General features: G+C 35.2%; 5 protein-coding genes across 7 annotated transcripts; 2 read left to right on the top strand and 3 right to left on the bottom strand.

Moving 5' to 3' along the window:
* Positions 1-1,829: 1,829 nt before the first annotated feature.
* Positions 1,830-4,433, top strand: LOC110732283 (protein yippee-like At4g27745). 2 transcript variants are annotated; one of them, XM_021912199.1, is made up of 4 exons: positions 1,832-2,054; positions 2,346-2,422; positions 2,554-2,651; positions 3,896-4,433. In XM_021912199.1, the coding sequence occupies exons 3-4, from the start codon at positions 2,559-2,561 to the stop codon at positions 4,121-4,123; spliced, it is 321 nt and encodes a 106-aa protein (XP_021767891.1). In that variant the 5' UTR covers positions 1,832-2,054; positions 2,346-2,422; positions 2,554-2,558; the 3' UTR covers positions 4,124-4,433. The 2 variants fall into 2 exon arrangements, with proteins under 2 accessions (XP_021767892.1, XP_021767891.1); XM_021912200.1 differs by lacking the exon at positions 2,346-2,422 and having other exon boundaries at positions 1,830-2,054.
* Positions 4,434-5,099: 666 nt separating this feature from the next.
* Positions 5,100-8,734, bottom strand: LOC110732282 (probable serine/threonine-protein kinase WNK10). Of its 2 annotated transcripts, XM_021912197.1 has the most exons (8): positions 8,046-8,734; positions 7,627-7,664; positions 7,227-7,454; positions 6,917-7,137; positions 6,666-6,823; positions 6,169-6,547; positions 5,661-6,087; positions 5,100-5,565 (listed from the first exon to the last, which is right to left on the bottom strand). In XM_021912197.1, the coding sequence occupies exons 1-8, from the start codon at positions 8,145-8,147 to the stop codon at positions 5,361-5,363; spliced, it is 1,758 nt and encodes a 585-aa protein (XP_021767889.1). In that variant the 5' UTR covers positions 8,148-8,734; the 3' UTR covers positions 5,100-5,360. The 2 variants fall into 2 exon arrangements, with proteins under 2 accessions (XP_021767889.1, XP_021767890.1); XM_021912198.1 differs by lacking the exon at positions 7,627-7,664.
* Positions 8,735-9,838: 1,104 nt separating this feature from the next.
* On the bottom strand, positions 9,839-16,801 carry LOC110732281 (plant UBX domain-containing protein 10-like). Its single transcript, XM_021912196.1, has 4 exons — positions 15,825-16,801; positions 11,566-11,736; positions 10,565-10,768; positions 9,839-10,336 (listed from the first exon to the last, which is right to left on the bottom strand). Exons 1-4 carry the CDS (start codon positions 16,653-16,655, stop codon positions 10,106-10,108), a joined length of 1,437 nt encoding a protein of 478 aa, XP_021767888.1. The 5' UTR covers positions 16,656-16,801; the 3' UTR covers positions 9,839-10,105.
* Positions 16,802-18,563: 1,762 nt separating this feature from the next.
* On the top strand, positions 18,564-19,520 carry LOC110732219 (40S ribosomal protein S27-2-like). The gene has a single exon (XM_021912138.1). It carries the CDS (start codon positions 18,966-18,968, stop codon positions 19,224-19,226), a length of 261 nt encoding a protein of 86 aa, XP_021767830.1. The 5' UTR covers positions 18,564-18,965; the 3' UTR covers positions 19,227-19,520.
* Positions 19,521-19,720: 200 nt separating this feature from the next.
* Positions 19,721-23,214, bottom strand: LOC110732280 (zinc finger HIT domain-containing protein 2-like). The gene is made up of 5 exons (XM_021912195.1): positions 22,853-23,214; positions 22,612-22,684; positions 21,510-21,663; positions 21,180-21,221; positions 19,721-20,879 (listed from the first exon to the last, which is right to left on the bottom strand). The coding sequence occupies exons 1-5, from the start codon at positions 22,939-22,941 to the stop codon at positions 20,008-20,010; spliced, it is 1,230 nt and encodes a 409-aa protein (XP_021767887.1). The 5' UTR covers positions 22,942-23,214; the 3' UTR covers positions 19,721-20,007.
* Between the last annotated feature and the right edge of the window lie 4,018 nt (positions 23,215-27,232).

Raw genomic sequence — 27,232 nt, 5'->3', positions numbered from 1 at the left:
CCTCGTATTATGCCACCATCACATGCATTCCCTGGGTTTCCTTTCGCTGCTCCATCAGTGTTTAGCTTCACCCGCCCTTCTCTTGGAAATTTCCACTTCAGAAGAACTTCTCGCATAATACTCCTAGCCTCAATACAATAATAAAAAGGATTAATACAGTTTTTTAATCCCAACTTTCACCAATTTATTTTCATTAATCTCAACTTTGAATTATTCCTCAATAATCCCAACTTTAAGGTGACCTATCATTCTTCAATCCCAAAAACCGGTGACTGGTGAATGGGTTAAAAAAAATTTAAAAATTATTTGACACGTGTCACATGTTAATTGCTTTAAAAAAAAAAAACCACCTAGCCAAAACCCCAACCACCCTAATTGATCCGGTAACCCGCCAGCCCAGCCACCTCCCTCGTCGGACCGCCGGCCCTCCCCACCACTAGAGTCTCCGCTCCGAGCCAAACCACCATCCCCCTTCATCGAAACTCCCACACCACCAACCAAACCCCAAAAACCCCAGCAACCTTCACCGAAACTCCCACACCACCAACCAAACCCCAAAAACCACCAGCCCCCTTCACCGAAACTCCCACGCCACCAACCAAACCCCAAAAACCACCAGCCCCACTCTTGAAAATCCCTCAAAGCCACCAACCCCACTCGAAAATCCCCAAAACCCACATGAAGCCAACCCCGAAACCTACGCTAAACATCTCGAAACCCAAAAATCAGCCATGGGATAGGGTTTTTTGGCGGTTTTTCGATAAGGTGGGTGGATTTTTTCTGGAATTCGAGGGGTTTGGGTGTTCGATTGGGTGGTCGGAAGTCATGGAGGAGAAAGGGAAGGGAAGAGGAAAGGGGATTTCAGGTGGGTTTCGAGTAGGGGTTTCAAGGGGAAGTGGAAGGGCGGCCGGAAAGGGAGGAGAATGAGGGTTATTGCTGGAAATGGAGGGGATGGGGGGACTGCCGGAAATGGAGGGGATGGTGGCTGGATGCCATTAATGGAGGTGGAGGGGGAGAGGCTGTTAAAGGGGAAGGAAGAAATAAAAAATAAATAAATAAATTGGTACAGTAAAAAAAAAATAAATAAATAAATAAATTGGACCACTCACGTGTCTAGCAACCTACAATAGAAGGTTGTTGACCGATTTGGGTATGAAGAATGATAGGCCACCTTAAAGTTGGGATTATTGAGGAATAATCCAAAGTTGGGATTAATGAAAATAAATTGGTGAAAGTTGGGATTAAAAAACAGTATTAATCCTAATAAAAATGCAAAAAACTAATAAGTTCTTAGTTGTTTCACTTTGACTTACACATTTGTAAAAACTGAAATTTAATTATTAATAATTCTTTAAATAGTAAGTACTCCGTATATAAATAGAAAGTTAATATTGAGACAAATCAATTAATAAGTTATGTGATAATATTTTTTTCATCATTTAAAGTGTTAATTAATACGAAGTACTACGTACTATGTAAATAAATTAGAGGTGATAACACAAATCTCATGCCCAAACTCGCAAAAATGTGGTGGGCTTGTCGGGTTTTTTACAGGTCGTGTTATTATTAAATGTTACACAAGTTTTAATAAAAGTTAATATGTTAAAAATACGGTTACTATGTTAAAATTAGGGTCACTATGTTCTATATAACGTCAATTGCATGAGTATAAATTTCGGGTTCACAATAATATTATTGTGGATCAGATCCACGTAAGAATTTTTGCACATTTATACAAAATAATATTTTTTGGCTTGTCCAAACTCGATCTTTTTTCAGATCGTAGTTGATCACCTCTAATATAAATGAATTTTAATATTTTATGGATAGTGTCTTCCAAATTTCCATTTTTTTTTTTTTTTGAATTGTATATGGGTCGGGCCATAGCGTCATTGAGCTAGAAGAGGCGACTGTCGGCAAATTATGATCTTCTGATGATTCACTGATTTTCATTCCCTAATTTTCTCCTGGGTGTTTTTCCCCAACACAATTGACATATCTTAAACCCTAATTTTCTTTTTCATTTCTCGCATAGATCAACTCCTTATGTCAAGGTTTGTCTTTCTTTTCCTTTAAATTTAATTGCATACTATCCTAATTCATCAACTTTAATTTAATTCTTGATCATAACACTCTGCATACATTAAATTGATTAGCTGGAAAATTGGGGTTTTTAATCTTGGAGTTTGTTCATCATAATTGGGAATTCGATGTTTAATTAGTACTATTTCTGTTGATTAAAGATGTCTGAATTTCTGAAATGTATTATTTTGTCCCATATAAATTAATTAGGCCTCTTTATACTAATACTGATGTATGATCATTTCTTGCTCTGTCTACAATAGTTGCCATTGAATCATTGATCAAAGAAAGATTAATCAAAAGCAATCTTTAGGCCTTAACGCCCTCGAAAACTCGAAAAGTAAGTGAATTCATGTGCATTTTCCTAAGGATTTAGGAATGATCCTCTATAGTTTGGGATATTATTATGATTCTCATTGTCATGGTTCTGTTCATAATCCAAATTATGGGAAATTTGAGGGTCTCTTGTAGGTTTGATGGCGGAATTGATCGGTCCAAGGGTTTACAGTTGCAGCAATTGTCGAAACAATGTTGCACTTCATGATGATATTATTTCTAAAGCTTTTCAGGTGAAGAAGTTGATATATTATTATATGCTCTTAGCTGCTTTCTTTGTTTGATTTATTTGGGTGTGGTATAGTACAACTACAATCAAAGAAATGAACTAAAAATATCATAATATTTGTATTTGTTATGTTCCTTAAACATCATTGTGTAGTTTGAGATTTCATTCTGCCATGTCGGCCATGAAGTTGTTTGAAAGGTTGTATACTTGTATGGGAATTTACCATCATATTTGTGAATTACTAGAATCTCCGTACAGCATTTTTATGGCCTTAAATCTTTTTGATGCTGTGTTTCGTTTCGAAGTTAGTATCCTGCCATAAATAATTTCTTCCATGGAAGGACTTTCCTTTGTTTGGTTCCTAATAATGAGAAACGAAAAGAGATGCAGAGGGAGGACAAAAGGAGGTTGGTAAGTATGAGAGGAAAATGTGGCATTCTTGTTGAGGTAAACCTTAACACCCCTTTGGAATTCTTTTCTCACCCAATAAAATTGTTCGCTCATCCATACAGAGAAATTGGGAAATTTATTTTCCTTCCTAGTTCCTAGCAAACACGGTTCAAGTTCTTGCCCAGAAATTGTCCCGTGAACAATTGTGAATTGTTGAGCATGGAAATACCACATTTGATTACAATTTCATTATCTCGCCCATTTATAGTAAGATGTTGTGCATTTGCGATAAAAACTAAATCCTTCGAGAGTTGATGTTGGCATCACATTATTCTCACTATGTAGGTCATCAATATTACACCTCTTTCATGGGACAATTTGTAATGGACTGATTTTCTGGATTTATAATTCTGATTTAATAGTGCAAGCAAATAAATATTAAAGCTTGAATTTTGGTTGATAATGGCCAAAAGGTTACAAAAGATAGGGTTAATAGCTTAAGGCTATTACTCTTCAATAGTGAGTTTAGCTCACAACTCTCCAAAATGGCTTTAGGCCATGACTCTCTCTAGGTTTCCCTAATAAATTTCTGCCTACCTCTTCCTTTCCCTCCTCTCTGTATTTATACTAAAGCTAAAGACTCTAACCTAATAATATTAGACTTCCCAAATTGCCCCTCCTAAAGTTAGTCTATTACACAATTATGCGAGGGGATAGGATAGGATAGGGCATGGTTTCATGTTCCACTATGTATTTCAAGTATCCTAATGCCTCTGTAGTTCATTACATCAGATACTATATATAACAAGGTGCAGCTATGTCTTTTGTGCTGATTGCTCTATCTGAATCATAATTCAGGGAAAAAACAGTAGGGCTTTTCTTTTTTCCCATGCTATGAACGTTGATGTGGGGCCAAAAGAAGACAGACATCTCATGACAGGTCTTCACACAGTTGCGGATGTCTCTTGTTCTGATTGCAGTGAAGTACTTGGTTGGAAGTATGAACGAGCTTATGAAGAATCGCAGAAGTATAAGGAAGGCAAATACATACTTGAAAAGTCTAAAATCGTCAAGGATAATTGGTAGTTGTGAAATTACCTTTGCCTGCCAGCATGTTGATGTAAGTCTGTGGAATCAATATCTACTATCCTGATGGTTATGAAGTTATCAGTTCAGAAAATAGCCGAGACAACCGTATAATTATAAAGTGTAAAATTTTCAAGATTAATTGGCAATTTGTTGTGAAGTTACATTGCTCTCTTCTCCGCATTTCATTGTAATTTTGTGCGGGGAGGGGACAAGTACATTGCTGTAGAGTTTGTAGATTCTTCTCAATTTTCATTTTCATCTTCACCGATTGATTTAAAATAATTCAATGTTAATCCTCATTCCTCAATGTGTCTTACAATGATTCAATTAACATCAATAATGTATGATTAGCATAATTTTCAGAGCATGCCTCTTTTCGTATTTGTGGCCTTTATATCATCCATTGAGACTCCAGACTCGGGTGCTCTACTTGTCCATTGCAAATGCCCACTCACCATTAAGTGAATTTTTCAAGTCGTGTCCATCTCTAAAATCATAGTGAAGATTGAATCAATAGTACTGTATTACTTAACTTGGTTCGTGTGCATAATTTGATAGTCATTAAGAAGATGGCAGCTTCCTGATTCACTTATTCCCTTGCTGTTAAAAACAAATATTTGTCCTTTTAACTCATAACTGTTGACTTGTGACTTGAGTCGTAGAACTCAGATTTAGAGTAACTGCAGTTATATATATGAAAATTACACATACATTCCCCTGATCTTTTCGCCATGTCAGAAAATATGTATCCAAACATGCAGAACTGCCCGGAAGATCTCAGTACAGATTTCAGGAAACAGAGGTCTTTTTTACTTGCTGAGCAGCTTTATTAAGAAATAAATACAGCATTATATACAATTACTATTTAACATTTCTGAGATGAAAATTTAGTGTTCTGAATCTATCTGCCTCACTGGCATACAAGAAAGTTATATAGCCTGCCGAAAAAAAATAAAAAATAATTCACTGCCACTTAAATGAATTTAAGTAATCACTGCTTGGCGGAATTTTTAAATGGACATATATTGAAAAAATAAAAAATAAAGTCTACAATCAAAACTTCCAAGACACTAGAATGAAATTAAAAAAAAATAAATAAATAAAATTATATATATGCACTCTCTTAAACAACCCCCAACTAGTAGTATGGGGGGCAGAGTGCTTGTGGTATTTGACAAAGATCTTTCTTTCTATCAATAGATGGAAACGGAGGAACCCTAAACTAGAATTTCGGTCAAACAACTACATCCTTCCTAGAAGCCCACCTCCTCTTGGCATATTCTATTGCCTCCTCCCTTTTCCTCGAGAGGTCACGTATGCATTCATTGTATTGGGATTCAATCGCATCAAGCTCCTGCTTCAGTTCCTCGTTGCAAAGCTCTTTCTCTAGCGGTGTTAAAGAAGCCGTGCTTGATAGGCTCAAACCAGTAAAAGCAATACTGCATCAGATTACAATGAATATGTTTAAGAATAAAAGTTCAAACAAATCACAAATACCATAGCCATAAAGTCCAACAAATACAACCACCAATACCTGTTCGAGCGTTTACAGCAATCACAAGCATTTAAACCAGGATCATGAGAGCATATCATGGAATATTGTTCATCAACCGATATCCCTGAAACAAGAGATTCTCCAGCACCACGGTCTTCTCTATTACCAGTCACCTCTGTGGGGACCTTGAGTATTCCAGATTTTGATAGATACTTGAGTGCGTCCAGGGCACTGCTTGAGCCAGATAATTCCTCTAGCGAATTGGTGAGATCAGTACGTGAGAAATTAGAACTAGAAGGCGGCCTAAAGTGAGGCACCAGTTCTGCAATCAGCTGCTCCATCAATTGCACAACTGGAACCAAATCTTCCTCAGATAAGTCTTCAATCTCTTCAACCATCTCATGCGCAATGGAGATGATGGTATCTTTTTGAAGATTGAATATAAAATGAACATTCTTCAAACGACCTGACCCAAATAACATAAATTCAGTTTCCATCAAGAGATACTAGATTTCTCACAAAAGGCCAAGCTAGAATTTTAGCGTACCATTTGTACCAGTAAACACGAGGGTCATTGAGATTGAATTGTTATCCACCACCTCTCCTATTAACTTGAAGTTTTTCACGTCATTGAAATTTAAAATTAAAGTCAAACGGGGAGGAGCTTCCCAGCTAAAATCACTCTTCTTGCCATCACCGTCTATATCCATAGAATGAGCTGTTTGAGGTCTGGACAAACAAGCCGGTTCAACCATGTTCATCATCACAGAATGAGGACCTGGCCCTTCAGGAGTTTTGGATACAAGAAATGTGTCCTTCAACAAATCCTCGGCTGATGGTCTCATGGAAGCTGGAACCAGACATTTCTCAATGAACTGCTTAATCTCCGGATTAGTTACTCTGCTAAGGCTTGCTGGCTTGACACCCTAAAAAATCATGTAGGAAAAAAAAAAAAAAAAAAAAAAAAAAAAAAAGGAGGGGGTTACAGCGTGGGTAATTATCAGCAATTATCATCACTTACTAGCTGTATGAAGTAATTCCTACCGAGATAACCTTCTTGAAGATTTGAGCTGTATTTTTGCATTCAGAATAAGGGTATTCACAAGTCACCATTTCCAGCATACACAAACCAAAAGAATATATGTCGACAAGTTCATTGTATTCCTCTTCATATAACTCAGGGGCCATAAATTCAGGTGTACCTGCACCAAAAAGACCCCACAGGTTACATACTTTTAACTGTATGAATTGTTCAATAAACAAAAGGCTTAAAATACAGCAGGACTTGGCGGTACCTATACAACTTCGAGCAGTAGGTTGCTGCATAACAGTTGCCAAACCCAGATCGCCAATCTTAACTTCCCCAGTGTTCCCATTGACAAAGATATTGTCACATTTCAAATCTCTGTGTATGATGCAAGGACTCTGACTGTGAAGATACTGTAAACCCCGGAGGATCTGCCTTGCCCAGTTTTTGATAGCTTTCAGATCAACAGACTTATGTTTCTTACGATACCTAAACAATACAAGATGTTAAAGTAACAGCATAAAAAGGACACCCATGTTGATTTCTACACAACAAAGAATCAACAGAAAAACACTCACTGTCTAAGGTTTCCGGAGGTGAATAGCTCAGTAATTATGTTGATAGTCTTACTACCATCATCAATCCAAGAATGGTAGAACCTTATGATATTTACATGTTTCAAGGACTTCAACAGATGAACCTCTGAATACAACCTCTCCAAGTGTTGCGCCAACTGCAGCAAATCATCAATGTCCACTTGATTCCAAGCAACCTCTATTCCATTGACCTCATCAAATGCCTTGTAACTATTAAAGATAACAGCATACAAACAAAAATTAGGGAAAAAGTATGGACATTTTCGACCCCTCACCACAAGCAAAGAAAGTGATCACTATTAGCTATGACTTCAACTAATTAAAAATTCGAAAGCGAACAAGAATAAAACAAAAAATCAGAAGACTGAGCAAGGAATCATACACAGTCTTGGATGCTCCCCTCCCCAGGATTTCAGAAGACTGAAGAGCAAGAGCCAATAAGGAAAAAAAAAAACATCATCACAAATGAATAGAAAAGGATTAAACGTGTAATACTGAAATAATCCAAAACAAAAACAGAACAAAATTTTTAAAATAAAAATAAAAATCACCTGCAAATTCACTAATTGGCAATTAAAATCTAAATATTTAAATAATATGAGTAATTATGGCATAAAAAGCATTAAATTAAATGTATTTAGCAAATTTAAATCAAACAAGTAAATCTAAAGCAAAAAACGTAACTTAGATCAAGGAAAGCAATTAAGGTTATAATTACAAAAGGAATACATCAGAAATTACTACCCTAATTAACCAATAATTACCAATTTAGGAAACAATCGAAAAATGAAGGAATCATACCCTAATGTATCGGCCGGAAGGGTCCCTCTCAACAATGTCGTCAATTTCATCAGAAATTGACTTCGCCATTGACGATGTCAAAGGAATTTTAAGTGATTCCATTACAGAAAGAGGAGAAGAAGAAAATTGAGAGGAGAGAAAGCAGAAAAACACAAACGATCAAATAACTTCTTCAACTGGAATCGAAAGCAATGTAGCAGGTTCAGAAAACGCTTCGCAAGCGATCAAATACGAGTCAAACGACGATTTGAAGCCGAGTCGACAAGCAAGTAAATCCATATTCGAAGAATCGATTCGTAATTTCAAAGCTCGGATCTCCATTAATGGTGTAATTCGTAACTCAGTCATACCAAACCTAAAATCACCATATCACGATCAAAATTCAAAGGAATTGTAAGAATTTGCTAACCGTAGAATTGGAGAAGAACGATTGGATTGGAGATTATCTGAATTTTTTTTTTTGAAGGAAATGTAGAAAAACAATTAAACAAACCCTAGAATTAAGGAAAAATAAGGAGCGTTAAGAGGGATGAGAAAATGTGGCAGGTTTTTCCGGAAAATAAGTAATTCCGTTATTTTATAGTAGCAGGAGGGCGTCAGGAGTCAGTACGTACTCTGTGCTCAGGGCTTTTTATTTTAATTGAGTCATAACATTCTTTGGACCCACGCACTTTAAAAAAGATTTGGTATTTGTCTACTCGAATACGGACTTTGGGGTATATTCTCTCGTCTATACCCTTGTTTTATGTCAATACGGAAACATTTAAATTTAAATGCTTATTTGTAGCCATACGCGCTATATATAGCATTACTATATAATAAAATGTGATCGGTTATAATTATTTGACATGCTAAATATAGTATTACTATATAATGAAATTGTGATCGGTTATAATCATTTGACGTATGGAGCAAACTTTAAAAGATAACCCAAATAAGAGAGTTGACAAACAAAAAAGAACGGAATTATTCTCTCCGTAACTATTTGATTTTTTACAATTTCACCATTCTCTCGTAAATAGTTAAAAATGATATTTTCTCAAAAAAAATTTACTTGCAACAGATTGACTTTGACACTATTTATATGCCTTTCTTTGACTAGCTTTCATGATTTATAATTAAGTAAAAATATAGTAAATTCGTTTCAATTTATATTATTTTAATATCAAATATTTATAATTTTAACATAAATTAATAATTAAAGATATTAGTAATTAAAATAATACATTGATAAGCATGAAAAGAAAAGTGTTACATGTTGAAAAAAAATTAGAGGAAGTAATAAGCTGTGGAGTAATTTTCAAATTTCAATATATCGCAAATAGAGTACTTGTGGTATTTGACATTTCAGCAACTTTCCATATCACTCCACGTTCAACGGAAAGCATTACTCTCAAATTGTCAACGCTATGTAGCTTTAGACTTTAGTGTTGGTTACATGGATAGAATTCCAAACATCCGAATTGAATTTAAAACAATTAGCCACAAATCCAGTGCATGTGACTCACATGTGCGTTCTTTATCCAATGCATCATTTGGTATCAGCTCAAAAGTCAAATGACACAAATCCAGCCATCATTTTGATTGCCACATACAACATCGTTCTAAAGTCGTATGTGGAGTATACTCGTATAATCATCTAACATGAAATTAAAACTCTATGGATATGGATGACATAACATTTAGCTGCAGTGGGCAACAGCGCAGCGTTGCACATCCTCTGTAAGGACTATAATGCGTTACCAGAGATCACCTTCCTTCACAAAGAGGCCATAGCTTTCTCTGTTTGGAAAGGCGACAATTCATATTGCATTCTCTAAAGACTTCCCCAGAAGCATGAGACAGCTGGAATAAGTACAAAAGCTAACATTCCTTATTCTGAATCCACCTACTTGAGCCAAATTGGTGAGAATTTGGAAGAGAAAATACAAGGGGAAAGAGAAATACATGGGGATTATACTCATCAGAATATTTGATAGACCAACACTGAGAAAAAGAGACTTAAAGTGTTACTCTGCTATCATAGTTCTAAACAATGTTGATCACATAGAAATTTTTCCCTACAAGTTTGGTTCCACGAAAAGACTTGCCTGAGGATGCAAGCCTGCTTCTTTCAGGGTCAAAGAATGCTTTTCTGGACTGTATACTGTTCGAGGGAAATTGGAGACTAGATTGTAGCTTTCAAAGTTTGAGCAATCTAAAGAATCAACATAGTCATATAAAGACTGGATGGTTGCATTGCTGTGGAATCTCCTGTCTTTACGCTCTCCAGTTGGAAATCGCACCAAAACCTGATCAAGTATGAAGCCATTATATTCAAGCTCTAAAAGTATAGGATTCCATACTTAAATGTAAAACATGGTTGATGCAGGAAATAGAATATAAAAATTGAACATAAAGCATGAGCAGCACTGTACAAATATAGTAGAATAAAAAGGCAAAGGCCATCATATGAGAAAGCACTGTATCAATATTTGATAGGGACAAAAAATAGTTCCAAGGTAAAGGTGGAAATTTACTTGAGTAACATCAGGTCCTTTCTCAGGTTCAGCACCAAGAGACAAAGCTTTTTCTTGCTTTCTACGAGCCAAGGCAGCTTCTCTTTCAGCTGCTTCACGTGCTTCTCTTTCACGTGCCTCTTCTTCCTCGCGACGTTTTCGCTCCTCTTCAGCCCTTTCCCTCTCAAGCCTCTCTTGTTCTTCTCTCCTCTGCTGTTCTCTGGCCTGAGGAGAGCATATGTGGAATAGACAGCAATGCCAAATACATACCCAAACATGAAGGGGTTGAATATTAGTTTCTTTAGTCCTTGCTATTCTCTCCATCCAAAATAATAATCACATTACATTCAAAGCAAAAAATAATATGCTGCTTGAGTTAAGTGATGAGGAATGAAACAAATGACCCAGCAATTATAGAAGTTTTGTGAAATTTTCATATCCAGAAGTGCTGCTATAAACTCACAGCTAATTCTGGCCCAGGGGGTGGGGAGAAATACATTTGCGGAGTTGCATATTCTTTCTAATCAATGCATATTTCCCTTAAAACTATTTTATGTTTGGAAACAGTTGATCATAAGCACCATAGAAAGCATAAACATTGTAGTTTCATAATTTGCTCTATTTCCTTTCATACACAAACCTTATGCTCAACCATTTCAAATTGCTTTTGTATAACTGCTGCATACCAACCGGACTAACAACCCTTATCTGATTAACATCCAAAACTTCCAAAAAATTCCCACAAACAGTTGTTAACCTATCTCCAGAAACTTTACAATACACCTCCAAAATGCAAAAGTTAACCTCGGTTTAGTTAGTCATAAGCACCCACTTTATGTAAGCATCCTTAAAATAATCTCAGTGAGTTGGTAGTCTCCAAGCATTCACATAGGCCCAGTTGTAACAAATAAAAAGATTAGGAACTCAAGTAATACAAAGTAAAAAAGTTGATGGCTCAAAGGCAATATGACCAGCAACAAGTAAGCAAATATATACAACAGAGAGAGTATATGCTACAGTACCTGATCAGCTTCTAAGGCAGCTCTGTAAGCAGCATCTTGTTCTTCCCTCAAGCGCATGTTGTTCCTCCTCTCCTCTGCTTCAAGCCTGGCTGAGCCAAGTACAGGTCCACTTTCTTCCAAAACTCTCTGTAGTATGGAAAGCATATCTTCAGGAGATCTTGGGCCCTCAATCTGCAACAGAACATTAGAACAAGAAGTTATTAGGACAGTTTAAATAAGGAAAAAAGATCGCTGAATCAGACCACTGAATACCAATAAAACATTACTTTTGAGTTTTGACTAATTAACGGCAGAGCACACACAAAAAAAAATGGTTACAGCCAGGTTAAAAACTTAAAATTACCTAGAACGAATGCTGACAATAATTAAACACAGGTATATGTATGTAATGTACCAACCCACAGCCAATTATCTCGTCATTAGCCTCTTAAACTCACAAAGCACGGTATCACGATATGAGACAATTTTGTCCTCAAAACATGCTCCACAACACTACATCACCAGATCCAATATTCCTATAAATTTACTAGTCCATTCAAATATTTTAATCTAGTCTAATACTACAAACCAGATTCTGCTAACGAGATAAGCTGGGCTAAAATGGATACACCCAAGGACCCAAAATTCGCACAACAGGACAGACATAAAAACATCAATGACCAGCTCAAGCTGGAAACTCGTTCTGAGCCACCAAATCACTGAAGTCCACTAAGGTAAATGACTTTTATATAACCTGATGACCACAAGCGTTAGTAACAACCTTGTTTTCATTGGCATTATCTTATAATCGAGAATCAAAAGTCTACAGCCTTATGCCAGCCCAGTCTAGATGGATACAGATAATACTTCTGGACACCCACCTAAAATCTTTAAAAATCTGCAGCTTATACTCAAGATTCATATTCATTTTACTCTGCACACAGAGCACATCTTTACACTATCAAAAACTGGTAATTCTTTTATTTTTTATTTCGTTGGCACCCACGGAACTCCCTATCGTGCCATTTCATTGATCCATCATTCACAGCAGCCCTAAGTTTTAGCAAAACCTTCTCGGATAAAAAATCAACCTCAGAAACTCCACAACAACCAAAAGCCTCATGTTCAGAAGAAAAGTTCATATCAGACCTCAGAGCTTAATTAGACAATGCCGTCATTGTCTAATGTTCATCCATTCCCAGTTAAAAATGTGAAAAAGTTATGAGATCCAGATAGATTAGTAAGGATTTTGTTTCTAGGTTTAGGTTATGATTATCAAAATCGCATCAATGTTCTGTTTTTCCACCAAAAAACTTTCCAGCTCCCATTCTATTGTCTTTCATCCATCATTTCACAACAACGGACCAAACCAGAGAACCAAAAAGATCAGACCAACCAATTGCAACATGCACCAATATTCCATCAGCCCAACAAAAAGGCATAAGCACCAAAGGCACATAAGGACACAGAGAGCCTAAAAAGAGCAACACACTTCTATCCTGCCACACCAATAGTCTAAAACTATTGATATCTATAAGACTATAATTATGCTATGTAGGTTTACATATCAAAAACTATCTCCAAGCAAGATGGGAATTGGAGACTGGTAGAGAAAAGAAAGGGAGTAAGAAACTAAAATAAACAAAAAACTTAAGAAGTCATTGAAAACCCACGTCAAGATATTTGAAAACCATAAACTCAGTAAGCCAAATAGGTTCTTCTAAGCAACAATTTGAAACCTGGTGTGACAGTAGGTAACAAAACATCAAACTTCCTGGCCATTAAAAATAAAAAATTAAAAAAAAAAAACCCACCCCTAATACACTCCACACTTTCTAACACAAATTTTAATAATAATAATTTGTATCCAACTCTGGCCCAAACAACCTCACCCCCACCCCCCCCCCCTCCTTCCTCTCTGAAAATTTGCAGATTATTAATATTCCTTGACCCACTATTAGAAGGAAGATTGCAAGAACAATATTTCTCTTCAATCTCAATACCGATGGAATTACGGAATTGGCACTAGACTTTGTTCTAGAGTTCTTTTCTGAAATGCATCTTGATACTTATTCAACAAAAATCGGGCTACCTATCACCGAATTATAGATCCCCAAGGATTAACTTATGATTGATCCATCAATTGTTTATCCTAAGGAAGACAAAAGGACAATTAGTGGCTGAGGAACTTTGAAGTATTTGCCAAGATTAACCCAACACAATGGCTATTAGTTGATTTACATGTGAGATCATGATTGTAAAATGAAGTGTGACTAAGCACCAACATCTTAAGGCCGAAATAAAAAAAATCAATTTCAACATCAATAAAGCTCTTTCATTTGTTTCTCAATGCTACTATATTCCTTAATACTAAAATATAACAAACACCTCTATATAATGGAATCACATAATTGTCAAAATATAGCTTCCTGAAAGCCACAGTTGTCTCTCACTCCCTCGTTTCCTTATCTTCTCAAAATTATTTAATAAGTAATTCCATATATAAAAATAATGATAATAATAATAAAAACACCCACCAAGTTTTCATATGATGCCCACAAAATGACTAATAATTGATTAGTCCATTGTTTCATCAAAGGAAGGCAAAAGGCCAACAATCGGCAGAAAAACCTTGTGGAATTTGCATAGGTTACCTAAAAACAGTAGCTCTTAGGACTGTAATTTCTAAATCAAAATAGGCTGGTCGGTAAATAGGTTCCCACTTGGTTTAAACAGGATCCATAAAACAAACCAAATTCTTAGTAATAGACCTACCTTGAATAATTTAAAAGGCATCGTGGCTTTGCCACCAGGGTGAAATAGTCAACTAACTCATTCGGTCTAGGTAAAATAGCTCATTCGGTCACTTCCAATCATGGCATTAATTCTTGGCTGCATCAACACATCGCAGCCGCAGTGTAAGGATTTTACACTTAAGGTGACAAAGATATTAAGCTGCAAAGTGCAAACCACCCACATTGCCCGCAAAACTTTACAATGACCACAACCACACCCATAATTTTAAACCATGTTTCCGATGACACAGGCTTTCATTTATATGAGCCTATTTTCAGAATCCTTTGCCTAAAGTTTATTTGGTTCAATGTTAGTAAAGGAAAAGAAAAGAAAGGAAGGGAGGGGAAGAGAAAGGAAGGGAGGGGAAAAGAAAGCAATTTAATTTTTCATTATTTGCTTGATGAAAGAAAAATGAAGGGTAGAAAAAGGAAATTTTATTAAGTTTTGATTTTCAGTTTCCAATCAAATTCGTCCAATTTTGAGAGGAAATGTAAGTGAAATTTAGTAAAGAGGCTTTCCTCCCACTTCCCTTCCTTGACTATGAATTTTCATGTCCTTTATCTAACCAAACATGGGAACATAATAAAAACCCTTCCTTTCTCAACTTTTCCAGCCAAATCTCTTCAACCAAAAACGGACTAAGTCCAAAAAGTGCACTCAACCTCCTACTAATAACAGCCAAAACTGTAAGGCCCTTCAGAAGTATACTTAACATAAGATAAACCACAGAGTAAATATGCAGGAATTAGTTCAGCTGAAGAGCTTACATTGTACTAGTTGATCCCTATTCCATGTAAAATTCAAAATGACTTTCATTGACAAGTCCAAGATCTACATGTCCAACCACAATCTATATAAGATTCACAAATACAGCCATTACTGAATGTTAATTTGAACTAGGAAATTGCTTGGAAATTTTGAAACTTTGAAGCATTCACTGAAACTTGCAGATATCTCCAGTTACAGGCAATGTCCCTAATACTAAGTACATTCTACCTTGCTAATACAGGCAATGCCCCTAATCCTCAACTATCAAAGGTTCAAAACAGTGCAACATGCACTTGCAGATATCTCCAGTTACACAGAGATCTGCTTTTAATGATGCCATCCAATATAAATTCCATAAATTAAACACACAAAAAGAGAAGGGGAGGGGGGGGGGGGGAATCAGATAAACCTCAATTTTCACATGGATAACCAGCTGATTTACAGGTATCATCACTACAAATTCTAGTGACAATAAGTTAGCCTAACTAAGCAGCTACATTATAAGAAAATCAATAATCATAAAAACACACTTAATTATCTCCCCAAACCCAAATTAAACATCCCATGATATCCCAACCAAAACCAATCACAAATCAAACATTCCAACCAATCAATAAGCAATGATCACAAAACTACTGGGTATTATAATTAAAACTGTAATCAACGACTTAACAAAGCAAATGAACTAAACATTAGCCAAAAAACAGCAGTCCTACCTGCTGAAGCAGAGCAATACGTTGATTAGTAGCAGCCATAACAACAGCACAAAACGGAAACCGTGAGGCTTTCAAACTATTACTCATCTTAAATCCCTCGGAAGCACGAATACTACCGCCCCACGCCACGAAATTCTCATTCACAAAATCAGCAAACACCTCACTCCCCAATGTCCTCTCCACAAACAAAGGCGTATCAGGGTGATCCGGCGAATGCAAATACACAAACAACAGCTTATAAGCATGTCTAGACCTCTGAAGCGCATCCATAAACCCTTCTGAAACAAAATTCACCCTCATACCAGACCCATACTCCCTCTCCAATGCTGCAACAAACTCCATCGCTTCGGAAGCCGAAGACGGTACCTGAACCAACGGACTAGCAGAAGAATCACCACCTCGACGACCCCCTAACCCCAGCATCCCAAAAGAATAAGATAACACCCCACCAGCAGCCCATAACCCTAACCCAACCGCACCAGAAATCAACCCTAAACTACCAGAAACAACCGAAATCGGTAAAGTAATTACCCTCCATGCCAAACTAGGGTTTCCATTTCCAGGGTTAGAATTAGAATCAGACCTTAAAACGGCGTCGTTTGGAAACGCACTAGGCAGAGATTGTGATTGTGATTGTGATTGTTGTTGTTGATGTTGCCCACTACTTCCGACATTATCAGAAGATTCCGGAACATTGGGATTACCAGTAAAAGCAGCGATTGCAAGCTCAAGATCCCAATTATGAGCAGCAAGAATCTCAGTGCATAAATCAATGTCTTCTAAACCTGTAATTGCTTGAAAATACGCCAATTTATCGCTCGCATCTACCATTTTTATGAAACCCAAATTTTCTCTCTCCTCGAATTTCGCCGGTGCCGGAGAAGATAGGTTTTCTCCCTCCTCTGTGAAAAATTGGGATATTTATGAGGAATGTGATAGAGGTTTATGGTAGAGAGAAAAGATGATCAGACGTTATTATTATTACGATGATGAAGAGGAAAGGGACGGTTGAAGATTTGAGGGTACCGGAAATGTTGGGAAATTTAGGGAATAATAACGAAAATGCCATTAGGAGATAGGAGTTGAATTTAGCTGAGCTACTAGTGTGAAGTAGAGTTGGCAAAAACTGATACAACACGAACCGAACATGAAAAAAACGAGTTAGTGTCAAGGATTTTCAACACGCTTAATTAAAATGGTCTACACGACACGACACGTTCAAATAAACAGGTTGGATTAGTTTTGAAATTCTCAACACGAAATTAACATGACTCAACCTGCATAGTATAAAAACTCAAGAAATTATGGAATTATTGATAAATCTATTGAACAAGACCAATTTTTTTTTTTTAATTCAACAAGACACGAACCGAACACGAAAAAAGCGGATTAGTGTTAAGGGTTTTCGACACGATTAATTAATTAGGTCAACACGACACGACACGTTTATTAAATGGGTTGGGTTAGTGTTGACCTTCCCCAACCCGTTTAATTTCCAACACCAAAACAAACCAGATATGACACGACACGATTGTTAGATCTGGTCTAGTGTGAAGTGAAGCGCAGCGTTTTAACTCTTTTGACGGAGGTTAGTTTAATTCTCACCAAATATCACTGTACGTGTGTAATTTCTGGGAAAATGAAGGATTGGCAATTTGGTGCGGCTTTTAAGGGATATGACGACTGGGTGGTCAACCATGAAATATGAAATAATCCTACCTTCCCTATGTCAGTAATCTCATCTACAGGTGGCAAACATTTTCATTTTGTACTACTCGTAGTTGTTTTCAATTTTCATGTTTGTGTTAAAGATAATTGGTTTGGGAAACCTGATCAATGATAGACTTTTTAATCAAATGACTCGTATTGTATCGACCTGCTAAAGTAAATGAGTCGAAAATCTTAGGCGCTTAACTCGGTTTTTTAATGTTTGATTTGTGTCATATTATCGTGTCATATAAAATAGTGTTTTTGAAATATCTTTAGTTTATGCAACACGAACCAGACATGAAAAGAACGAGTTTAAAAAATATTTTTTAAAAATTAGGTATATTATAAAAACTAATAGATTTTGCATCAAATCACCTAAAATAGTGTTTTTGAGAAGATAAAAGACATTAACGTGTTTTTAGTTATTGATATTTACACATTTTAATTTTAAAAAATCATCTTCTAATCTTTTGGATTTGAATGTTGAAAGATCAAAAAATTTGAAAGAAAAAAGATGATATCATAAGCAATTGGAGGGAAATTTTTTCATAAATAAATGACTCATGTACAAAGATGATGTCAATAATTTTCATCTTAGTTATATAGTTATAAATAGATGTTGAAGACAAATTTATTTTTAACTTTTGAAACAATGTCTTCAACGAAATCTCAGGTCTTTGGCATCATTTATGTCATTTAGTTGTACTCGACAAGGCAAAATCATATATTTGTGACGTGGAGTGCACCTAATCAAGGTCGTGTTGTTCATTAATCACTACACTCAATATCAACTATTTTATAATTATAATAATCTAATATTTAAATAAATAATCTTTTTTTTTAAAAGAAATCAAATAATTGACTTGTTTGACATCATTTTTGGTTTTTAATTTTTTTATTTTTTGAAAAAAAAAAAAAAAAAAAAAAAAAAAAAAAAAAAAAAAGTGGTTTCACTTTTCTGTTGTCAATTTTTAAAATTATCATGATTTTAATAAGTTTGACCAAATTTTTAATTATTATATGATAAATAGCATATGATTTTGAAAAACAAAAAACACAAAACCAAAGCGATACCAAATGGACTAGTTTTCTAAAGGTTAATTTCAATTCATTAATGAAATTATTGTACGGCGAGAGAAGTGACAAAGTTTCTTTTGGGCCCATCAAAAAACGAGACATTACTAGAAAACCCCAGGGAAGCAAAACACACACTAGAATATCAACGAATTTTCATCCTCAAAACCCTATTTTCTTAAATCCTTAAACCTACATAACACACACCCTAAAACTTATATAAACGCATAATTTCATAATATCTAAACCCTTGCTGCCACTTCTCTTTTTAAATCAGAAACTCAAAATAAATTCTTAATCATATTCATTGTTATATATTGATCATAAATTTACCCTACTAGCAAAAAAACAACAATCATGGTGTTGCAGAACGACATAGATTTGCTAAACCCGCCGGCAGAGCTGGAGAAGAAGAAGCATAAGCTGAAGAGGTTGGTGCAGACCCCAAACTCGTATTTCATGGACGTTAAGTGCCAAGGTTGCTTCGCCATTACGACTGTATTCAGCCACTCTCAAACTGTCATCATGTGCCCTAATTGTCAGACTGTTCTTTGTCAGCCTACTGGTGGCAAGGCTAGGCTTACCGAGGGTTGCTCCTTTCGCCGAAAGGTTGATTAATATGGTTTTTGACGAGGTTCGCCTTGTGGATGTTGGTCTCTACGGAAATTATGATGTCATTAGGGTTGTTTATGCTTAGTTTCATGCATCATGGGAGAAATAATTTATCTTTGTATCGTGGTAATTATTAGGATTTTGTGATATTTTTATGGTATTAATCATCATTTCCATGTGTTTGTTCTGATTTACGTTTTATGTTATGTGGTGATCATAATTCAATAAAGTTTACCAGTTTGTACCATTCGTCTATTGTATTTTAGGGATAATCTATGCAATGTGATTATACGTTGGTCCCGTCTATAATTTATAAGCCTTTCTGTTGAATTGCCGTCTCTTGTCTTTAATTATACTTAGAACGACAGTTTTCTGCAAGTAGAAGTCATGACAGCATGAGTATACCACTTACACGAGTATACCAGTTTTAGAAGTGCATGTAAATGCAACAGATCGGCTGCCAAAGCCGTTCGTTCATTGTACCAAGTTGTATAACAAAGTTTAACAATAGCTCTGATTTCCAGAGTAGCACGCAGCAACCAGGGATTTCCAGATCTCTGCATGCATACTGATCTTACTTGTATATATTCCGCAAAAAAGCTATCCAAATCCAGGCCAAAATAACATTGGATTTGTAATCTCCTTATACAAGAAAAGCTTATGCATGTACATGCTTTGCTCTGCTAGAGTTATACATTACATACTCTTTACTATCCTAATTAACTCTCGTTAACATACCTATCAAAAAACAACTCTTGATATGCCTATCAAAAAATCAGTTAAATAACTAAACTTCTTTTATTAGAGCTTTGCTATCATCGTTGGTCTTCTCTGTCTTTAAGGATCTCCTCTTTCCATTGCCTTGATATTCCAATTGTGAAGCCTTTTCAGCCTGAACAAGAACTGACAGAGAAGACCACACTTCTTCCGGCTGCTCATTCACCCAGCACAATACAAAGTAGATCTTCCTTCCAGCAGACTTGAGCTTGCTCTTCAAGTCTGAACTCTTTGCTTTTCTTGGTTTCTTGGATTTCAGCTCCATCTCTCCTGCCACAATCATCCTCTGCAGATCACATAATGCACAGACTAGAGCAGCCCTACCTAAGGATATTAAAGATACAACATCATCGAGAACACCAAACCCAAATTGTAAACCACCCACGTGTCTAAAGTCCGGCGAACAAGTCTTCTCTAAGCAATATGACACAGCTTCTAATAAGGATTCTGGTTGTGCTCCCTGGCTTAAAACAGCGGACACATTTAAGACCACCATGGAAGCTCCGATAGAATCTGATGACCAATCCCCATTATAAAGGCGAAGGGTGAAACAATAGCTGTACAGGATGTCAACCAGATGAAAAGGGAGAAGTGGAGAAGGCTCAGCAGAAGTAAGATTTTTAAGTGACGGCAAAGGGGTCTCAGGTCCAGGAGGAATTTTACTCTCAAGGTTTTCACCAGAATGTGATCCTGATGCTTCCTCGCTTGCTAAAGGCTGGATAAGCCGAGTTCCTTCATGACTCAGAGATATTGTTCGAGCAGAAGGCTTCAACCACCATGGCTCCCATGGCTCAATCATCTTGCTCAATTCTCCTGTTGCTATAGCTCGTTGGAAAAGTTTCTTTTCTTCAGCACTTAAGTCGTCATAATTTATTTCAACTCCTGAAAATAGAAATTATGCTTCAGAACATATTACATATATATATTCTCCCTAAACAATATCAGGCCTTTCACAATAAGTCTTAAAATTGCATACTGTGCAAGGAAATAAGAATACAACAGCAGTGAAAAATGTCATAGTTGTCTTTGAGACAATGCAGCAAGGAAACAGGAAAAGACAACACTATAATTGGGAAGGGAAGATAAGCAGGCCACACAGCTATACCCTATAGGGGGAACCAACAAACAGCGAGTAACGTGCAACTACTGACACTTGAAAAGATGAAATTATAAGCAACATACCTGATAGAGCCTTTTGAATAGTCTCCTCAGAGAGAGTTGAGTCTGCAATGTAAGGAAAATGGCATAAGATGACATATTTGATTATTTGAAGCAAAGTTCAGAGCTCATAATGAAACTGAGCTAAGAACTTTTTGCATAAGCTCAGACATTCCATTGTGGTTTCTTTAACTAGATTTCTGCCATCTTATTTCACTCTATAAGTTGTGTCACTTTTATGCAGAGCTTTTAGCTAGTGATTATGCAAAAACACTGTCTTGGCCCTCTTGGGGTATTGGTAGCTATCTTACTAAATACTTCAAATTAAACAGATGACCCCCTGAGGAAACATACCATCTTCATCCATGCTATCCTCCTCATCTTCAGCATGAAATCTTTTAAGAATTTCCAGCATTTTTTTCTTGCTCTCATCATCAGGGCGTAGCTGTTTCATCTCATCCACAACATTCTCCCGCATAAAAGATTCATTGCATCGGAGGCTGTGAGACTGCCAAAACAACCACATAATGCATCAAATACAATCATAACATCACTTAGATCATGAGTCTCTTACTAAACTTATAGGAGGGGGCCCAGGGAATTAGGCTTTGGATGATTACAACTAAAAAAAATGCTATTGCTATGGCTAGTGGTAGTCCAAGCAGGTAAGTGAAGCAGGTGGTAATAATTAGAATAACAAATGATTAATTATATACCAAATTGCTTACAGATTATGACTGGAATCACAAACTATTCTACATTGAGCATTCGTAAAAAGACCAGCAACATCCTTAGCATTCACAAAAAATATAGTATATCAAATCCTAAACATGATTTTTCTTTTTTTTTTTTTAGTTTAAATAGAATCTCCACGAGAACTCCAGAGTATCAATACTTAATATCCTCTTGCGAACCATCCCCATAGACAACGGCAGTCATCCCACACAATATCAGTATACATCAACGAGTGCAATTACGGTTTTCTTCTTCTTTGCAACACTCACTCTTCTCTCTGGATAACTCCAGAGTTGCCTCAACCAAATTAATGTAGTATATCCTTTGTTTTCACCAAAAAAAAGAGACGCCTCAACCTCAAAACTTCTTTTAGTCTTTCTATATACAGCTCTTTACTCATTACAATTCAACGGCATTGCTAAAACCTAATTACCATTTGTAATAATCAACTTTCCCCATTTGTAGGAAGTGCAACTTCCAAGCAAGCAGCCACTTCCTATGTTTTCATCAACCAAATAACTCCCTAGTACGGAGTATTCACTTTAAAATCTATTCGATTTGAACACGATTATTTCAGGACGGATGGAGTATAATTTAATCGTAACAACATATAAGCACCCTTACTCCTAACTTGTTCACAACAATTCACATATCAATAAAACTGGAAAATCGAACAACGAAAGCGAAATTAGTTGGTAAGAGCTGAAAAGAAAAGGCATACCTTGTAACAATGGAGGGAGCAGTATCTGGTATTACAACGAGGACAAGTATATTGCGAAAATTGCTTTTGACATCTACATTTCCCAAATTCAAAATCAAACAATTACTCAACAAATTAACAAATAAAATCAAAAAAAAAAAGCAGTTTTTCAATTGGAATTTGTTAATCATCAAATAATTGATCAAATACAACAAATTTCATAAAGCTTTGATTGATTACAAAGGAGAAAGAAGAAGCTTACACACGGCAGATAACGCGAGAAGAGGCGGAGTTAAGTTGTGAAGATTGAGAGGAATTATTAGTTTCAGAGATAGCAATCGTTTTCTCCATTTTTATTTATTCAACCAACAAATTTGAACACTTTGTATTAATTGAATAGTTCGGAGAGAGAATGAGGAAGAAGATGAAGAACACTTTGAGAAGTTGTTTATTTGGAGTCCCGGATAAAACCGGAAAGTGCGAGGTATATGTCTTTGTTGTTTACCTTAGTTTTTCATTTGATTCTTTTGGGGTTTGTATGTATTGGGCCAAAAGTTAATTATTGGGCTTTACCATTTGGGACTGGAGCCAATAGCCCAATGGACCGTTGCACAGAGCTGTTCAGCTTAACTTATTTCATGGGATGCAAATATGTTCAATTTAACTTATTATTAATATTAATCAAATATTTGCTTTTTTATAGATGATTTGATAGGATTTTTTTTAATTTATGGTTATTATCGTTAAGTATCTTTAATTTTTTTTATTATAAAATTATGCATATTTCATACTAGTTAAATTGCCGTGCAATACACGGATTTTACTAAATTAAATAGTGAAGTACAACATTAATTCCCGTGCAATAGATGCATGGTTGTTTAATACGGAGTGATTATAATACAACAAAATTATAAAACGACATAAAAAAAAAGGACTCGACACCAATTATTAGAAAGTATGAAGTATATAATTAAAAATAACCACATATAATAGTTATAATGAACAATTTAATATTTTAGAAAGTTTAGTTTAGATTTTATGTAAAGCAAATCCCATTATTTAGAGGGAAAATACTCAATACAATGCTTTTGGAGGGAAAATACTCAATACAATGCTGCCAAGTGTCATTTTAGATTCGCTTTTAATAATATGTAATAGATTTGAAAAGTACATATTAATATAAATCTAATCACATTTCATTTGATAGGATTAGTGTAAAAATAAGGTCAAAATTTAGTCAAATTTGCAAGTTAATCAAGTCATGTAAACTAAAAATAGCCAAAGATGACATAAATACTTTAGAAAGAGGAGTATTTGATTCTAACTCATGTAATGGAACAAAGCTATTGTCTCCAAAAATAAGGTGAATATTTTAGGGCCTAAATAAAGATTACTTTGGTGTCAAAGAGAGGTTAACAACCCTAAGTACTTTTTCAACCCTAAGTAATTGAAGTTAGATCCCCCCTGTTGCAATTAGCACCTTAAAAATGAGAACGGAACCATTGGGTTTTTGGTTTTGAGTACCTAGTAATTTTGTAGATTTGAATAAATTAATTTTTAAGAAAATTTAGATGCTCACAAACATATTCATTTGTTCTCTATTTTTTAAACTCGAGCTTAAATTATTTTATGATCAAGGGTTAAATATTACTCCATACATGTAGCTCACTAAGTCCATACCCAAAAAAATAAATAAATAGTGAAAGTCGAAATCTTATGCCACAAATTCCCAATATTGTTACTTGAAACTGAAACTAGTTTTGATTTTAGTTCCAATTTAAGAATTCTAATTTGTCACTCACCCCTTCTCTCGGTGTCTGAGGGAAAAAAAATAACATTGATGATGTTAGTTAAATAACCTTAACACAAGGTGTAATCAAAATTGACTTGCTTTTTAGTTTTTACAACATATGATCCCAAAAATCAAGAATTCAAGATGATCTAGTCAACTTGATCTAAACCTCTAGAATCATGGGAGGAGAATTGAAAAAAGTAATCACTTTTTAAAAACCAAAACTTGAGTGTCCATCATATATCAACACCAAAGAATCTAGTATATCAAGAGATGTGACAATTTATAAATAAATCAAAACCACCCTTAGCTTGGTGAAAAGTCAGTTGATCTAGTACTAATAGACTAGTAGACTTGGCAAATTTTTACAGATAATAACCAAAGTCCAAAACCTTTACTCAGAAGTTGATTTAGACATAAAGAACCGACCTCACAACGAGATGTCAAAATTAAGCACCCACGTAAAGGATGCTCCAATTATGCAAACACCTTCCCACTCCATAAACTCTGCTTATAAGTCTAAATCCCTAACTCTTTGTTTTTGTACGTGATACTATAGAGTGATAACGACTTGAAAAATTATGACTAATCAAGTCATGCTCACAGTTTGGCTCAGACTCAAAACGATCTTATCAACTCAAACTTAAAACGGGTTTTTAAAGTTCGTTCAAATATGGTGAAAATAATCAGCCCAAGTGAGTTATGTGATTTAGGGTGTTTGATTGGCTGATTTTTACTTATTTGAAATTATCTAATCTAATCTGAATTTACTTGAGCTTATCTTATCTAATTTGAACTTATTTTAGTTGTAATTTAAACTTGGGTAATCCTTATTAGATTTTATTTTTTCTAAACTAAACTTATTTGAACTTATGAGATTTAAAATAAGTGAAAATAAGGAGAACAGAATAGGCGTTCAGCTCGTTTTGTTATCAACACCCTAAGTAACCTAAGTATCAAATAATTAATTGAGCTAGAGCATTTTATGGATTATGAAGGCTAGTTTCTAAGTTGGATAGGTATATGAGAAAAAGGGAAAAGAGGTGAAGAAATGAAATGCAATAAAAATGAAACTTGAGTTTGAAGGCAAAATGATAACGCATTGACCTACAAACAAACAATGCCCACACAATTTATACAGGTCACCCACAGTCGGCTAGAACGCATGCCATTACTACAAAGCTGCTTTTAAGTCGGCCATTACCATTTGTATTTTCTTTTTAATTTTTGGTCCGACCATTATAATTATTACCCAACATTTTCATTATGCTTGCATGCAGTAACTAGAAATAAAGATATGTAAATAATCTACTACTGTAGTATTATTACTATAACCCAAAGTTAAATTGTTTATCTTTCAAGAATAATGTCTAAGAATTTTTACATTTTAATTGTAATTTGGTACTAGTAGCTTAATTATCAAGACAATAAAACAAATACTTAATGCTCTGATAATTGTTTATGCACGCTTATATCTTTCAGATCTTTCCTATAAATTTATACTCCATATCTCCTAGATTATCTTTTGATTACTAATAATAAAGAAAAAATTAATTATGCAAGATTGTGTGATAATATGTAAACTAATTAATACAATTAAACTCGAGATTATAGAGAAATAAATATGAGATAACTTTAGAATGAGTGAATGACATGAAGTGTTGCAGTTTAAGATATGAACTTAAGCTCTCTAATTCTCGACTTTGGGTCTAAACAACTATGAGTTATAAGACAAAAAGGGAAAAGAAATTTATTGTTCCAATTGAGGAGTTCAAAAAAAAAAATGGTCACAATACTATGGAGCTAAAAAAAAAAGTTATTAATTAATTCAATTGATAATATATACTTCGTATAATATTAGTTGGTTTATAAACGTAAGTGACAAAATATTAATGATCAAATGCGTGTTTTAGAAATTGGGAAAGGTTAAAAAAAAGGCAAGTAATTTATAAATGAGCAAATGCAATTAATTTTTTTTTTAAAAGTGGTTGATGATTCAAATTTTGAGGCTAAGGTAACGTACAACAATTGAGAAGCACGAAATGATAATGTGCGTAGTGGCTAATAAGTGGTAATGCCCTACAAATAATAGTGTCCATACATTGTCCAAGCACATCCACATTGCTACAGGCCATAGAGTAGTTTTTTGGTTTCATCAGATATGGAAACCAATTTCTGTACTGCTTCTAGGCCATCAATTATATACTCCTATTGGCAAAACCACACTCACCTCTTCAAATTTTTTATCTTGGGCGAATATAGTAATTTCAATTTATGATGTTACCTATCAAATATTAATCCGATCCTACCCGTTCTGACCAAAAAATAAAAAATAGAAAATTCAACCTAAACTAGCTATAAAAAAAATTGAAATGCCTTAAAAATTATACTCTAATCAAAATTATTCCTACCTTCTAAATTATTCCTACCTTCTAGATAACAAAACCATGTAATTATGTAAATGGAATCAACTCGACATATTGACCCAACCTATATTGTTCAGGTCACACACTAGTTTAAGTCAAATCTGTCCATTATGCAATGAAGTGAGAACACTCCTTAGTCCTTACCAACCTCACTCCCAACCAAATGATAAATAGAAATTATAAAAGCTAACACAATTCTACTATTGATTCCACTGCGAGTCTTTATTTCTGTCGTTCATACCATTGAAAGCAATCAAATATCCTGGAAGTTTAACCTAAGACTTTGGGACTGCTGAACTTGTGGTTTTCTATCTTTGTTCTTTAACTGATAAAAGTTGAGTACAACTTCATGATCAGAAGAATAACAAAGCTTATGCAAAGAACATGCATGTTAACAAACAACGAAGAGCGAGAAATCGAGAGA

The sequence above is a fragment of the Chenopodium quinoa genome, unplaced genomic scaffold (assembly GCF_001683475.1).
Source record: "Chenopodium quinoa cultivar QQ74 unplaced genomic scaffold, ASM168347v1, whole genome shotgun sequence".
In the NCBI taxonomy this organism is placed as follows: Eukaryota; Viridiplantae; Streptophyta; class Magnoliopsida; order Caryophyllales; family Amaranthaceae; genus Chenopodium; species Chenopodium quinoa.
The sequence above is the reverse complement of the archived record's forward strand: the minus strand, read 5'-3'. Positions and strand labels throughout refer to the sequence as shown.

Coding starts and splice junctions, on each gene's coding strand:
- LOC110732280 (XM_021912195.1), bottom strand. CDS start 22,941: ATGGAGAAAACGATTGCTATCTCTGAAACTAATAATTCCTCTCAATCT. Junction 21,664..22,611: donor GCTCCCTCCATTGTTACAAG/GTATGCCTTTTC, acceptor TTGTTTTGGCAG/TCTCACAGCCTCCGATGCAA. Junction 20,880..21,179: donor TATTCAAAAGGCTCTATCAG/GTATGTTGCTTA, acceptor TTCTATTTTCAG/GAGTTGAAATAAATTATGAC.
- LOC110732219 (XM_021912138.1), top strand. CDS start 18,966: ATGGTGTTGCAGAACGACATAGATTTGCTAAACCCGCCGGCAGAGCTG.
- LOC110732281 (XM_021912196.1), bottom strand. CDS start 16,655: ATGGTAGATGCGAGCGATAAATTGGCGTATTTTCAAGCAATTACAGGT. Junction 11,737..15,824: donor GTATTGCTCTGCTTCAGCAG/GTAGGACTGCTG, acceptor GTTCTGTTGCAG/ATTGAGGGCCCAAGATCTCC. Junction 10,769..11,565: donor CTGCCTTAGAAGCTGATCAG/GTACTGTAGCAT, acceptor TGCTCTCCTCAG/GCCAGAGAACAGCAGAGGAG.
- LOC110732283 (XM_021912200.1), top strand. CDS start 2,559: ATGGCGGAATTGATCGGTCCAAGGGTTTACAGTTGCAGCAATTGTCGA. Junction 2,652..3,895: donor TTATTTCTAAAGCTTTTCAG/GTGAAGAAGTTG, acceptor ATCATAATTCAG/GGAAAAAACAGTAGGGCTTT.
- LOC110732282 (XM_021912197.1), bottom strand. CDS start 8,147: ATGGAATCACTTAAAATTCCTTTGACATCGTCAATGGCGAAGTCAATT. Junction 6,824..6,916: donor TACTGCTCGAAGTTGTATAG/GTACCGCCAAGT, acceptor TTTTTGGTGCAG/GTACACCTGAATTTATGGCC. Junction 6,548..6,665: donor TCTTCAAGAAGGTTATCTCG/GTAGGAATTACT, acceptor ATGATTTTTTAG/GGTGTCAAGCCAGCAAGCCT.